This window comes from Cetorhinus maximus, chromosome 9 (assembly GCF_964194155.1).
Source record: "Cetorhinus maximus chromosome 9, sCetMax3.hap1.1, whole genome shotgun sequence".
Classification (NCBI taxonomy): domain Eukaryota; kingdom Metazoa; phylum Chordata; class Chondrichthyes; order Lamniformes; family Cetorhinidae; genus Cetorhinus; species Cetorhinus maximus.
The window spans coordinates 24,817,129-24,832,073 of NC_135887.1; the positions used below are offsets into that span (position 1 = coordinate 24,817,129).

The 14,945-nt window shown below is 44.9% G+C and overlaps 1 protein-coding gene across 1 annotated transcript in view; it reads left to right on the plus strand.

The window, feature by feature from the left end:
* Positions 1 to 10,002: 10,002 nt before the first annotated feature.
* Positions 10,003 to 14,945, plus strand: part of lrrc75a (leucine rich repeat containing 75A) — a gene marked incomplete at its 3' end in the record, with an annotated part of 92,103 nt that continues 87,160 nt past the window's right edge. The window contains exon 1 of the mRNA XM_078547923.1: positions 10,003 to 11,067. Within this exon, the coding sequence (XP_078404049.1) occupies positions 10,810 to 11,067 (258 nt within the window). The remainder of the gene's footprint in view (positions 11,068 to 14,945) is intronic.

A 14,945-nucleotide genomic window follows, 5' to 3' on the forward strand; every position in this document is an offset into this window, starting at 1 on the left:
GATAGAAGATAGCTACATCCCTAGTCAGCTCCACAACTTACTGTTCCAAGAAATTGTCACAAAAAGATTCTACAAACTCATCTTTTGGATCACTCTTGCCAATTTGATTGTCCCAGATGAAGATTAAAGTCTCTGTCAGGGAGATATAATAATTTTCATAATGTTATTGGAATTTATTGTAAAGTAGAGTAATAGTGGGGTCTGTGTCTATAGGTCGGTGTGTGTGTGGGACTTAATTGAATTAAAGGCAGCTGGTCCAAAGGCTTTGATTTAATGGATAAGCTAGGTTTGAAATGTTGAATAGGTAATCATAGGTGTAAAGGGAATATTTTTATTTTTAAATAAACCAGACTAGTTTGAATTCAAAAGAGGGAGTGAAATATTAGACCTAGCCAGGAGATGTTAAGAAACAGTGTGTTTATTTTTCCCAAAGATTACTGGCAAAATTGGTATTATGATAAATTTTATTATTAGAGAGGTAAAAGTCCAAAGACAGTGAAACAATGGGAATTTGCATTCAAAGGGGAAAATATGTATAAAGGAAAGAAGGGTGTGTGAGGGCTGGAATTCTAAGATCTAACAAGTGTGAAAAGCTTCCAGTATCTAAGCCTCAAGCTGCTGTCTACAAAAAACTGAAGTTAAGAAAACTCACTTTGAATTCGACTGTTTCAGGGTATTGTGTGTTACTTTGCCTGGGTCTTTTAAAATCTATGTGTCTTACCATTGCCTTAATGAAAGTGTAACTGGGAGTTAGTTTAACTAGGGGATTTAGAAGTTAGCATAGTGGTAATTTGTAGATCGATGTGTATACTTAAAATCATTTCTTCTTTTAATAAAGGTTTCATTTAGTTTTGTAAGAAACCTATAAGATTCGGTGGTCTTATTACTATTGAAATCAAGGCAAGCATCTCAATTTATACATATTACAACACAGTTGTGGCAATTGTTTCAATTTCCCTTTGGGATTTGAGCAGCTTGGCATTTACCATTGGCTGTGCCATAACAGTCCCCCAGAATCATTATATTTCCTTTGTTACAAGCTCCAATAATTTATTATTTAATGTTCTGTCTGTAACCACTGTTACTGTTAGTTACTGTTTAACTACTGAAAGCCAGTGTTTTCTGACTCTTGCTATTCCTAATTTCCACCCATATTGATTCTACTTCGTGACCTTCTGAGGGCAGGTCCTTTCTCACTAATGTCTTTATGATGTCATCTTTTACTATCAGGGCCACCCCTCCTCCTTTGCTGTTCTGTCTGTCCTTCCGAAATATTTTCTACCCTGGAATATTTATTTTCCACCCTTAATCGCCTTATAACTACGTTTCTGTAATGGCGATTAGGGGGAGGTGATGGCGTAGTGGTAGTTTTGCTGGGTAATGCTTTGCGGACCCGGGTTTGAATTCCGCCATGGCAGATGGTGAATTTGAATTTGATAAAAGTGATGACCATGAAACCATTGTCGATTGTTGTAAAAACCCATCTGGTTCACTAATGTCCGTTAGGGAAGGAAATCTGTCGTCCTTACCTGGTCCGGCCGACATGTGACTGCAGACCCACAGCAATCTGGCTGACTCTTAAATGCCCCTGAAATGGCCTAGCAAGCCACTCAGTTGTACCAAACCGCTACAAAGTCACAAAAAAAAATGAAACTGGACGGTGAGGGTGGGGTCAAGTATGTTTTTCCCTCTTGTTGACCTAGGCACCAGAAAGGACAACGGCACTCTCAGCCCTGTCGACCCTCAAAGTCCTCCTTACTAACATTTCGGGGCCACTGAAAATATAGGGAGAGCTGTCTCACAGACCACTCAATCACCAGCCCTGGGTATATCCTGTCCCACCAGCACAACAGACCCAGCAGAGGTGGCAGCACAGTGGTGTACAGTCGGGAGGGAGTTGCCCTGGGAGTCCTCAACATCAATTCCGGACCCCATGAAGTCTCATGGCATCAGGTCAAACATGGGCAAAGAAACCTCCTGTTGATTACCACATACTGCCCTCCCTCAGCCGATGAATCAGTGCTTTTCCATGTTGAACACCACCTGGAGGAAGCACTGAGGATGACAGGGGTGCAAAATGTACTCTGGGTCAGGGACTTCAATCTCCATCACCAAGAGTGGCTCGGTAGCACCATTACTGAGGAGGCAAGGGCGCAGAATGTACTCTGGGTGGGGGACTTCAATGTGTGTTAAGAGTGGCTTAGTAGCACCACTACTGACCGAGATGGCCGAGTCCTAAATTATATTGCTGCTAGACAGGGTCTGCGGCAGGTGGTGAGGGAACCAACAAGAGGGAAAAACATACTTGACCTCATCCTCACCAACCTGCCTGCCGCAGGTGCATCTGTCCATGACAGTATCAGTAGGAGAGACCATCGCACAATCCTTGTGGAGACGAAGTCCCACCTACACATTGAGGATACCCTCCATCGTGTTGTGTGGCACTACCACTGTGTTAAATGGGATTGATTTTGAATAAATCTAGCAACTCAAGACTGGGCATCCATGAGGCATTGTGGGCCATCATAAGCAGCAGAATTGTACTCAAATACAATCTGTAACCTCATTGCCTGACATATCCACCACTCTACCATTACCATCAAGCCAGGGGATCAACCCTGGTTCAATGAAGAGTGCGGGAGGGCATGCCAGGAGCAGCACCAGGCATACCTAAAAATGAGATGTCAATCTGGTGAAGCTACAACACAGGACTACTTGCATGCCAAACAGCATAAGCAGCAAGTGATAGAGAGAGCTAAGCGATCCTACAACTAACGGATCAGATCTAAGCTCTGCAGTCCTGCCACATCCAGTCGTGAATGGTGGTGGACAATCAAACAACTCACTGGAGGAGGAGGCTCCACAAATATCCCCATCCTCAGTGATGGAGGAGCCCAGCACATCAGTGCAAAAGATAAAGCTGAAGCATTTGCTACAATCTTCAGCCAGAAGTGCCGAGTGGATGATCCATCTTGGCCTCCTCCGTAGGTTCCCAGCATCAGAGATGCCCGTCTTCAGCCAATTTGATTGACTCCATGTGATATCAAGAAACAGCTGAAGGCACTGGATACTGCAAAGGCTATGGCCCCTGACAATATTCTGGCAACAGTACTGAAGATTTGTGCTCCAGAACTTGCCATGTCCCTAGCCAAGCTGTTCCAGTACAACTCCAATACTGGCATCTACCTGGCTATGTGGAAAATTTCCCAATGTATGTCCTGCACACAAAAAGCAGGACAAATCCAACCCGGCCAATTACTGCCCCATCAGTCTACTCTCCATCACTAGTAAAGCAATGGAAGGGGTCATCAATGGTGCTATCAAGCTGAACTTGCTTAGCAATAACCTGTTCGCTGATACCCAGCATGGGTTCTGCCAGGGGCACTCAGCGCCTGACCTCATTACAGCCTTGGTTCAAACATGGACAAAAGAGGTGAAGTCCCGAGGTGAGGTGAGAGTGACTGCCCTTGACATCAAGGCCGCATTTGATTGTGGCGTCAAGGAGCCCTGGGAAAACTCTCCACTGGTTGGATTCATACCTAGCACAAAGGAAGATGGTTGTGGTTGCAGGAGGTCAGTCATCTCAGCTCCAGGACATCACTGCAGGAGTTCCTCAGGGTAGTGTCCTCGGCCCAACCATCTTCAGCTGCTTCATCAATGACCTTCCATCCATCATAAGGTCAGAAGTGGGGATGTTTGCTGATGATTGCTCAATGTTCAGCACCATTCGCGACTCCTCAGATACAGAAGCAGTCCATGTCCAAATGCAGCAAGGCCTGGACTATTTCCAGGCTTGGGCTGATAAGTAGCAAGTAACATTCGCACCACACAAGTGTCAGGCAATGACCATCTCCAACAAGAGAGAATCCAACCATCGCCCCTTAACGTTCAGTGGCATTACTATCACTGAATCCCCCACTAGCAACATCCTGGGGGTTACCATTGACCAGAAACTGAACTGGACCAGTCATATAAATACTGTGGCTACAATAGCAGGTTAGAGGCTAGGAATCCTGCGCTGAGCAACTCAACTCCTGACTTCCCAAAGCCTGTCCACCATCTACAAGGCACAAGTCAGGAGTGTGATGGAATACTCCCCACTTGCCTGGATGAGTGCAGCTCCCACAACACTCAAGAAACTTGACACCGTCCAGAACAAAGCAGCCCATTTGAATGGCACACGTCCACAAACATTCATTCCCTCCACCACCGATGCATTGTAGCAGCACTGTGTACCACCTACAAGATGCACTGCAGGAATTCACCGAGGCTCCTTAGACAGAACCTTCCAAACCCACAACCACTACCATCTAGAAGGATAAAGGCAGCAGATACATGGGAACACCACCACCTGGAGGTTCCCCTCCAAGTCATTCACCATCCTGATTTGAAAATATATCGCTGCTCCTTTACTGTCGCTGGGTCAAAATCCTGGGACTCCCTCCCTAACAGCACTGTGGGTGTACCTACACCACATGGACTGCAGCGGTTCCAGAAGGCAGTTCACCACCACCTTCTCAAGGGCAGCTCGGGATGGGCAATAAATGCTGGCCCAGCCACCGAAGCCCATATCCTGTGAATAAATAAAAAAGAAACCTAAATGATTTACCTCTATTTGCATCACTGGTTCATCTATCTTATTGTGGATACTTTGTGCAGTCAGAAAAAGGACCTTTAGTTTCATTTGTTTACTTCTATTCCCTGCAATGACCTTCTTCGCTGATGTACAGTTTTTCTTAAGCTCTCTGTCCCTTCCTGTCCTGCTTGTCTTTACCCACATCACTATTCTGCTCCGATGCTGCGACCTTTCTCTTTGGATTTCTAAATCCCCCTTCACCCAAACCCTCGCTATTCCCCCCACCCATTAGATTAAAGCCCGGTCCATAGCCCTAGTTATACAATTGGCCAGGACACTGATCCCTGCCCAGTGCAAGTGGAGTCCATCCCAACGGAATAGTTCACTCGTCCCTGAGTACTGATGCCAGTGCTCCATGAATCGAAACCTCTTCTTCCCACAATACTCTTTAAACCAAGTGTTTAATTCTCTAATCTGCTTAACCCTATACCAATTGGTTCAGGTAACAATCCAGAGACGAATACCTTTCATGTTTTGCATTTTAATTTGGCCCCGACTCCTCAAATTCTCTTAGCAGAAAATCATTCCTGGTTTTACTTATGTCATTGGTTCCCATTGGTTCCAAGTTACTTTCTAGCCACAAAGAGCTGTCAACTTGCCTGTCCTCTCCAGTGGGCTTAAAAGATCCCATGCTACTATTTTGAAGAAGAGCAAGGAGTTCACCCGGTCTCCTGGGACAATATTTATCCCTCGACCAACATTACTTAAAAATATTATCTGGTCATTGTCACATACTGATTGTGGGACAACAAAACTAAACTATTGCAGCTTACATTCATATATTTACTAAATAAATATTGCTTGGGACCTCAGGAAGAACTCCCCTGTGCTTCTTCGAAATAATTAGAGGGGATCTTTACTTTCCAACAGATGGGGATTCGCTTTAACATTTCATTCAGAAGTATTTGATATCCTGCAGATTACATTTCTACAAGTATTTCATTCTCAGGTTGCAGTTTTAAAAAATTTTTGATCAGAAACTTGAAAATTATGAAAATCATAGAATTAGCTTCAGCAGCTTATTGGGATGGCGTGCTTGTAGTACATTATTATGGCCACTCGATGGTACTGTAATATAACCGAGATGAAATAGGTTGGGAAGAGGCTCGTGTGGAGCATTAGTGCTGGCATAGGCCTGGAACAGCCAAATCGCCTACTTACAAAATACTTTGTAATTCTGTGTAATAGTTAAGAAGATAACGAAGGGTTTATGAGAATCTGGTTGTACTTTAGAAGGTGGAGGTGAAGTTTCGTCCTCGGGACCAGAACCAATTGAATTTTGGCTGAATCATCCCTCCCTTTCATTTAAATAGAATTACATCTAATACCAGGAATTGTTTTTAGAAACATCAGTTAACCATTTCAGAGTCACTGATCAACTGCAGTTAATCACAAACACTTGAAGCAGGGAATTGTTACCCATTGTGTTCCAATAGTTAACATCACCTCTGCAAATTTACCCCGCCTTTATGATCCCATTCAGGCCCTGATGGAATTTTAACAACTTGCAGAGTGGCAGTGCTCACTGCCCCTCCCCATTTCCACACTTCTCACCCTATCCTCTACCCCGCTATCCTCATCCACTGCGCCCCCCCCTTCCCTCCTCCACTCACCACCCCTCCTCTTCCTCATCTACCACCCCCTTTCCCCACCTGCCCTCCACTCTCTGTCCCCTACCCCTTCCCATCCTCACTTACCACCCCACCCCTCCCCATCCACTCTGCCCTACCCCCCTTTACTTTCCCCCTCTCCATCACCTACCTCCCCTCTATTATCTACCTTCTCCCCATTCCCATTTTCATCTACTGCCCCTCCCCTCCACTCACCATCCTTCCTCCATTGGCTCCACTCGATGCCCCTCCCAAATCCTCCCTGCTCCTCCCCCTCCACTCCCCTCCCCATGCTCACCTCATGCTGCTCCTCGACTCTTACAACCCCTTTCCTCTTTCTCCCTCACGCCCCTTCAGTTAAAATCCCATTTTTTTCAGTTAATTAACAAGTAGGGATAATACCCAGAAGCATACAGGGACAGAATTAAACAGAAATGAGAATTCTCCAGCTGATCAGAGCAGCACATTAATCTAGCAGGAGTGCACAGTGTGGGAGGAGGTGATGAATGGTTTTGTTTTTCCATTTTGATTTAATTTAAAAGCACTCTTTATTTCACAGTACCATGGATGTAAGTAAATATTTTAACATGAGGGAAAAATTAGATTGGTACAAAGCCTGCTCCAAAGACTGGTCTCTCTTTCCCAGATTGAGAATTATTCGTTCTTGAACCAGTATTCTTCTGAATCTCTGTGGTTTGTTGTGGTTTCCATAAACTGCAGCTTATCTAAAACTCTGCTGTCCATATCCTAACTCAAACCCTGTTCATCAATCACCCCTGTGATCACATTGGGTCCCATTCTGCCAATATCACGATTTTAAAATTCTTATCATTGTTTTCAAATCTCTCCATGGCCTCGGCCCTCCCTATCTCGGTAATACCCTCCAGCCCCACATCCCTCAGAGGTATCTGCGTTCCTCCTTTTCTGGCTTCTTGCATATCCCCAACTTTAATCGTTCCACCATTGGTGGATGTACTCTCTGTTGGCTAGACCTTAAGTTCAGGAATTTCCCCCCTAAACCTCTCTGCCTCTCTCTCTCATCCTTTTAGACACTCCTTAAAATCTCCCTCTTTGACCAAACTTTTGATCATCTGATCTAATATCTCTTTTTGTGGCTCTGTGTCATATTTTGTTTTATAATGCTCCTCTGAAGCACCTTGGGATGTTTCATTATGTTAAGGGCACTATATAAATATAAATTGTTGTTATACAGATAAAAGTTGTTCTCCCTGCTACCAGATTTTGTCCTGCCTCTTTAAAGGTGGGGGGTGGGGGGGATTGTAATGTCACTGGACTAGTAATCCAGAGACCCAGACAAATGCATTGGGGACTTGGGTTCAAATCCCACCTTGGCAGCTGGTGGATCTAAATTGAATTTTTTTAAAAATTGTAATATAAAGCTAATCTCAGCATGGTGACCATGAAACCTTTGTCGATTGTCGTAAAAACTCATCTGGTTCACTAATGTCCTTGAGGGAAGGAAATCTGCCATCCTTACCTGGTCTGGCCTACATATGACTCCAGACCAACAGCAATGTGGTTGCTGCCCTCCGAAATAGTCTAGCAAGCCACTCAGTTCAAGGGTAATTAGGGATGAGCAACAAATGCTGGCCTTGCAAGTGATACCCACATCCCATGAAAGAATTAAAAAAGCATCACTATCTCTGTATTTGATTCCAAAGAGCTGACACTTGTGGACAGGGAGGATAGGAGGTGACCGGGAGGAAGGAACTTGATGAAATTGAAATCACTAGGGAAATGGTACTGAGCAAATTGATGGAACTGCAGGATGGCAAGTCTCCGGGTCCCAATGGACTACATCCCAGGTTCTTAAAAGAGGTGGCAAATGAGGTAGTTGATGCGCTGGTGTTAATTTTCCAAAATTCACTAGATTCTGGAAAGGTTCCATTAGATTGGAAAGTAGCAAATGTAACCCTCTATTCAAGAAGGGAGAGAGGCAGAAAACAGGAAACTATAGGCCAGTTAGCTTGATGTCTGGAGATGTTTTTAGAATCGATCATTAAGGATGTTATAGCTGGGCACTTAGAAGAGCTCAAGGCAATTGGGAAGAGTCAGCATGGTTTTTTGAAAGGAAAATCATTTTAACCAATTTACTGGAGTTCTTTGAAGGAGTAACATGCGCAGTGGATAAAGGGGAGCCTGTATACAAACTGTACTTGGATTTCCAGAAGGCAATTGATAAGGTGCCACATCAAAGATTATCACGGAAAATAAAATCACATGGTGTAGTGGCTAACATATTAGTATGGATAGAAGATGGGCTGTTGGCAGAAAGCAGAGAGTATGTATAAATGGGTCTTTTTCTGATTGGCAGGATGTGACGAGTGGCATCCCACAGTGGTCTGTACCGGGGCCTCAACTTTTTATGATTTACATCAATGACTTAGATGAGGGGAGTGAAGACATGGTAGCTAAATTTGCAAATGGCACAAAGATAGGTAGGAAAGTATGTTGTGAAGAGGACATGAGGTTGCAGATGGATATAGGTAGGTTGAGTGAATGGGCAAAGATCTGGCAAATGGAGTTTAATGTGGGAAAATGTGAAGTTGTTCCCTTTGGTAGGAAGAACAAAAAAGCAGAGTATTACTTAAATGGGGAACGGCTGCATAATTCTGAGGTGCAGAGGGATCTAGGTGTTCTAGTACAAGTCACAAAAAGTTAGTATGCAGGTACAGCAAGTAATTAAGAAGGCTAATGGAATGCTATCCTTTATTACGAGAGGGATTGAACATAAAAGTAAGGATGTTATACTTCAGTTATACAGGGCATTGGTGAGACCACATCTTGAATACTGTGTGCAGTTTTGGTCTCCTTATTTAAGGAAGGATGTAAATGCATAGGAGGCAGTTCAAAGGAGGTTTACTAGACTGATATCTGGAATGAGTGGGTTGTCTTATGAGGAAATTTTGGACAGACTGGGCTTGTTTCCACTGGAGTTTAGAAGAGTGAGGGGTGACTTGATTGAAGTATATAAAATCCTGAATGGTCTTGACAAGCTGGATGTTGAAAGGATGTTTCCTCTTGTGGGTGAGTCCAGAACTAGGGGGCACTGTTTTAAAATTAGGGTTCGCCCTTTTAGGACAGAGATGAGGAGAAATTCTTTCTCTCAGAGGTTGTGCGGCTTTGGAATTCTCTGACTCATTAGATGGTGGAGGCGGGGTCATTGAATATTTTTAAGGCAGAGGTAGATTCTTGTTAGGTAAGGGAATCAAAGGTTATTGGGGGTAGATGGGAATGTAGAACTCGAAACACAAGAAGATGGGCCATGATTTTATTGAATGGTGGAGCAGGCTCGAGGGGCCGAATGGCCTACTCCTGTTCCTATTTCTTATGTGCTTATGTTCTGAGTGGACAGGAGGTCGAGGACGGTAAACATGGGAGCTCTCATTGGTGTCCTGGGGCAATTATTTATCCCTCAGTTAACATCACTATAACTTTTATCTGGTCAATATCACATTGCTGTTTGCGGTACCTTGCTATGTGCAAATAGGTTGGCGTGTTTCCGACATGACAACAGTGATTACACTTTAGGAGCACTTTATTGGGTGTGAAGTACTTTGGAACATCCTGAGTTCGGAAAAAGGCGCTATATAATTGCAAGTCTTTCTGTGTAACCCGTGGTGAGAGTGTGGGGCTATCTGTTTGTTCTTTGCTCTCTGGGCATTCCCTCCATGGAAGGAGTTAAACACAGATACAAACCCCGCCCCAACACAAGGGCATTGATTTTTTTTTTGTTGTGTTGTGGCCGAATTGAAATAGCTGGGAGAAAGCGGCCACTCGCCTTTAAGGAGGAGCAGGAGGGAGGGAGGGCGAGGGCCAGAGCCAGCGGAGGATCCCGTCCGGAGAGCACTCATCCCGCACCATCAGCCGATTGGAATCGGCCAGGGCTTCGATCCGTGGGCCGGCTCTCCAGCCAGCTTTCTGCTTTGTCTCCTCGCAGTTTCTCGGGACTCTGTCTGCCTCTCACTCGGAGCCGCTGTCTGCTTTTTTTTATTTGTTTGATTGATTTTCTTTCTAGTTTTTTTTGTGTGTGCATCCGATTCTAATCGATGTGATTTATCCGGCTGGGGTTCGTTGTATTTGAGAAACTGCAAACGGACCTCTTCCCCCCCCCCCACCCCCAGTGCACCCTCTGACTCCCCCACCCAGGTACAGACCACTGACTTGTGATCCAGCCGCCCCTGGTATCGACTCTAATCGATATTTGGGGCGGAATGTCTTTTCAAACAACCGCAACCGCAAAGTGATCAAAAACACCATCAACAAACTTGGATCCACATCAACAATTTGCTGAGTCAATTGCTTTTACTTTTTTTTTTACATCCGATTCTAATCGATATAGATCGATATCTGAGGAGTCGATGACTACCGAAGTAATGGTACAAGACTGCTGGTCTCTGATTCGGTGGAACCTTGGTCGAGTCTGGTTGATGCTTGTGTCCGAAATTCCCAATCATAGGGAGTTGCCAAGATCTGGAATGGTGATCTGAAGTTTGCAGGAGCTCCGGACTCTGCGGTTAAAGCTGCGCTGGCAATTCGGCCATGGGAGGCAGGCAGAGCAAGGGGAGACAGCCTTCAAGGTCGGCAGAGAGCCCCCAGCAAAGTTGCAGGAAAAAGTCTCCAGCCCGGGAGAGAGGTGACTTCCTTCCCAGCTTTGTGCTGAAGTCCGGGGACAGGTGCACAAGGAGTCCAGTCCCTCCACCCTATCAGCGACGAATTGGCATGATTCAGGACATGGTGACACTGGCCAAACAGGGGAGGCAGGAGGAGGCCACAAACTTACTGAGGAGCCTGAGACAGGTGAGCGCCCTTGTTTCCCTCTCCCTCTCTCAGCACACTTGGCTTGGCATCACAGCCAAAGTCTCAAACCCAATGGCCCCAACCCTTCCTCCCTCACACATCTTTCCTCCTCCCTCTTACCCTCCTACTTCGACCTCTCTCTCCCTCCTCCCTCAATCTCTCTCCCTTCACTTCTCCCACAAAGCTCATGCACCTCTCTTGCTCACCTCCGTTCTCCTCCGATCTTTCTCATGAGAAAGTGCGGTCATCCCCAGCCTGGATTTCAGACTCTGCTCTCTCCGACAACATCGAGGTGGATGAATGTCACGAGACGGAAGGAGGATTGCAAAGGGCTGGTGTAAACTATCTCTCCAAATGCCAACGATTCACACTCTCCTTGCCCTGCACCCTCAGTGGACCAGTGAATGAGCACCAGGTATAGATTAATTGCCTCTGGCCTCACTCACTTCCTCCCTCATAAACCTTTTCTCTTGTTGATAAACAGGGTACCTTGTCACCTAGCCCCCTTTCCAATTCACCCCCTTCCTTAAAAGTTGACACGTCAAATCCTCCCTGTTTCTCATGGGTGAGGCTGAACAATTTACGGGCTATTACTTTGACTTTGCAGCCAAGGCCAATCTTGTCCTCACTTGGTGCCACACCACGCATACACACCACACACACACACACGTTTAACTTTCCAGCAGGGTTCACTGGATAGTACTCAGGGGAACTGAGGCTAATTTTAGTGACCCTTACAACCGCTCAGCTTGGATCAGCAACTGAGAACGGATCCATCACATTCCTGCCCTGCGTGACTTGCTCAGACATCAGGCAGAGCGTTATGGCCTGAACTGCAGCAAAGTGGTTCGGCTTTGGACAGCTCTTTTGAAGAGCCAGCACAAATATGATGAGCTGAATGGCCTCCTTCACTGCTGTATGATTTTATGACTCAATGAAACATGCCACCCTAGCCAGCACAAATATGATGGGCTGAATGGCCTCCTTCAATGTTGCATGATTTTATGACCCAATGAAACATGCCACCCTAGCCAGAACAAATATGATGGGCTGAATGGCCTCCTTCAATGTTGCATGATTTTATGACCCAATGAAACATGCCACCCTAGCCAGAACAAATATGATGGGCTGAATGGCCTCCTTCAATGTTGCATGATTTTATGAACCAATGAAACATGCCACCCTAGCCAGAACAAATATGATGGGCTGAATGGCCTCCTTCAATGTTGCATGATTTTATGAACCAATGAAACATGCCACCCTAGCCAGCACAAATATGATGGGCTGAATGGCCTCCTACACTGCTGTATGATTTTATGACTCAATGAAACATGCCACCCTTTTCAAAAACAAAGTGTGAAAACATTTGTGATGTTCTTTAACTTTTCTAGATTTGTGTTAACGTGCTTGCTTAGTTTGGAGTGTAACTGCTGACGTAGCCAGGCTGGTAGGAGTTAGTGAGCACAAGGTGGAGGGTAGCAGTGAATTTTCACTGGAGGTGCAGCAGTTAACTGGGTGGAATGTCTCAGATATGCTATAATTTCAATCCCTTGGTGCTTGATGCAATCTCGCTCTCTCAATCGGGTTTAGATTTTGCTATTGAACATGAATCCTTGTTCAAATCTTTTTAAAAACTTCTCTGAACAGCGAAAACTAAAACATGTAGAGTTGAAATGTTTGCTGTTTTTAAAAAGTTAATTTTCTTACGCATGACCAATTGTTCACCTTTTCGGTAACCATACTACATTCCTCATCCCTTCATAAAGCATGAAAATTCCTTTACTCACACCCTTCCTCTTTCGGTCTGTGATTTTCTCATTCCTCATCAGAACCTTCAATCCAGATTGGAATCACACTGTTTGGTTTTTGGATTTTTCTCTGGGGGAGATGGTGGCTTTTATAGTTGGGGACCTGCAGAGGGGCAGGCCCAGGAACCACTAAACCAGACACGGATCCTGTGTGGTGCAGATGAGAGGGGCTGAGTGGCCTTTCCCAATTCTTCAGGCTGCATCTTCTCACCCTCCTGCAGGGATTCGGGGTATGGGTTCCAATGGGATGGGGGTGGGTGGGAGGGAGACACTCTCAACTTCCTCCCCAAGTAGCCATGTGAACCTGGACATTGAGCTTCAAGTGGTTATTCGATAAATTCAGATCAGCTGTGATCCTATTGAATAGCGGGGCAGGCTCGAGGGACCGAATGGCCCCTCCTGCTTCTAATTCGTATGTTCGTAAATGGAGGCCATTAAGTTCGAGTCCAATTAAACCCTTGTCCAATTTCCAGCTGGGGTCACTGCAGAGTGATTGGGGTAAAAGCCCTGGCAGATTTACCCTCCCACCTTTAGCCCAGGATCTATTCGCAGTGTGTCAGGATCAGTTAACAGCACAGGTCAGGGATTGAATGAATCTGGGAACCTTGTGCATGGGTCAGTCTCACCCTAGTATGTGCACTTACCAACAGAGCCATTGGGGGAGCCATTACTCATTTTCTGAATCCTGTTAAAATGATTAGTGATTAATCTGAACATGGTCCATCCCCGTGCTGTGCTATTTTGGTTTATGTCCTAAATGTCTAACTGTTTCAGGCCCTTGGCTCAGTTTACTACACTAGAGGCTCGAGCGCTTAGTCCAGGCAAACACTTGCAGCGTGGTGCAAAGGGAGCACTGCACTGTTGGGGGTACCATCTGCCATCTCAGGTGGATAAAAAAAATGCCTTAGCACTATTTGAAGAAGAGCAGGGGAGTTCTCCCCTCTCTCTTGTCCTATATCTCAACTAAATTATATCTAAAACAGATTACCTGGTTGTTATCTCATTGCTATTTGTGGGATCTTGCTGTGTAGAAATTGGCTGCCACATTTCTTGCATTACAACAGTGACTAAACTTCAAACATACTTCATTGGCTGTTAATGCGCTATAGAAATGCAAGCCTTTTTAGATCTGGAAAAAATGTTTCCATTTGTGTGTGAATGAGAACTAGATATAAGATAGTCACTAATAAATCCAATTCAGGGAATTCAGGAGAAACTGATACATTTAAGGTGAAGCTGGATAAACACACGAGAGAGAGAGAGAGAAATAGAAGGATATACTGATAGGGTGAGATGAAGTAGGATGGGAGGAGGTTCATGTGGAGCATAAACACCTTCATGGACCAGTTGGGCTGAATGGCCTGTTTCTGTGCTGTACATTCTATGTAACGTTATATCACAAAATTGAGGCTCATGGAATAGGAGGGTTGGTGTCAGCTTGGAACGAGGACATGGAACAACAAGTGGTGGTAAAGGGTTATTTTTCAGACAGTGGTTTTCCCCAAGAGTCAGTGCTGAGACCACTGCTTTTTCAAATTAAATAGAAATGACTTGGATATTGGAATACTGAGTAAAAATTCAAAATTTGTCGATGATTCCAAACATGGAGGAGTGGCAAACAGTGAGGATGATACAAATTAACTGCAGCAGACAATGAGGACAGCAGTGTAGTGGTAATGTTATTGGACTAGTAATCCAGAGCACTGGATTAACACACCAGACACACAAATTCAAATCCAACCACGGCAGCTGGGAGATTTTAAATTCAATCAATTAATAAATCTGGAATAAAATGCTAATCCCATCAATGATGATCATGAAATTACTGGATTGTCATTAAAAACCCATCTGGTTCACCAATGCCCCTCTCTCTTCAGAGAAGAAAATCCACCATCCAAGTCCAGACCCACAGCAACGTGGTTGGTTCTGAACTGAAATGGCCAAGCAGGATACGCAGTTTTTCCAAGAAGGTGGCTCACCAGCGCACTCTCGAGGGATGGGCAGTAAATGCTGGTCTGGCCAGTGACACTTGCATCACAAGAACAAATTTAAAAAAAATAGAATGGGCAC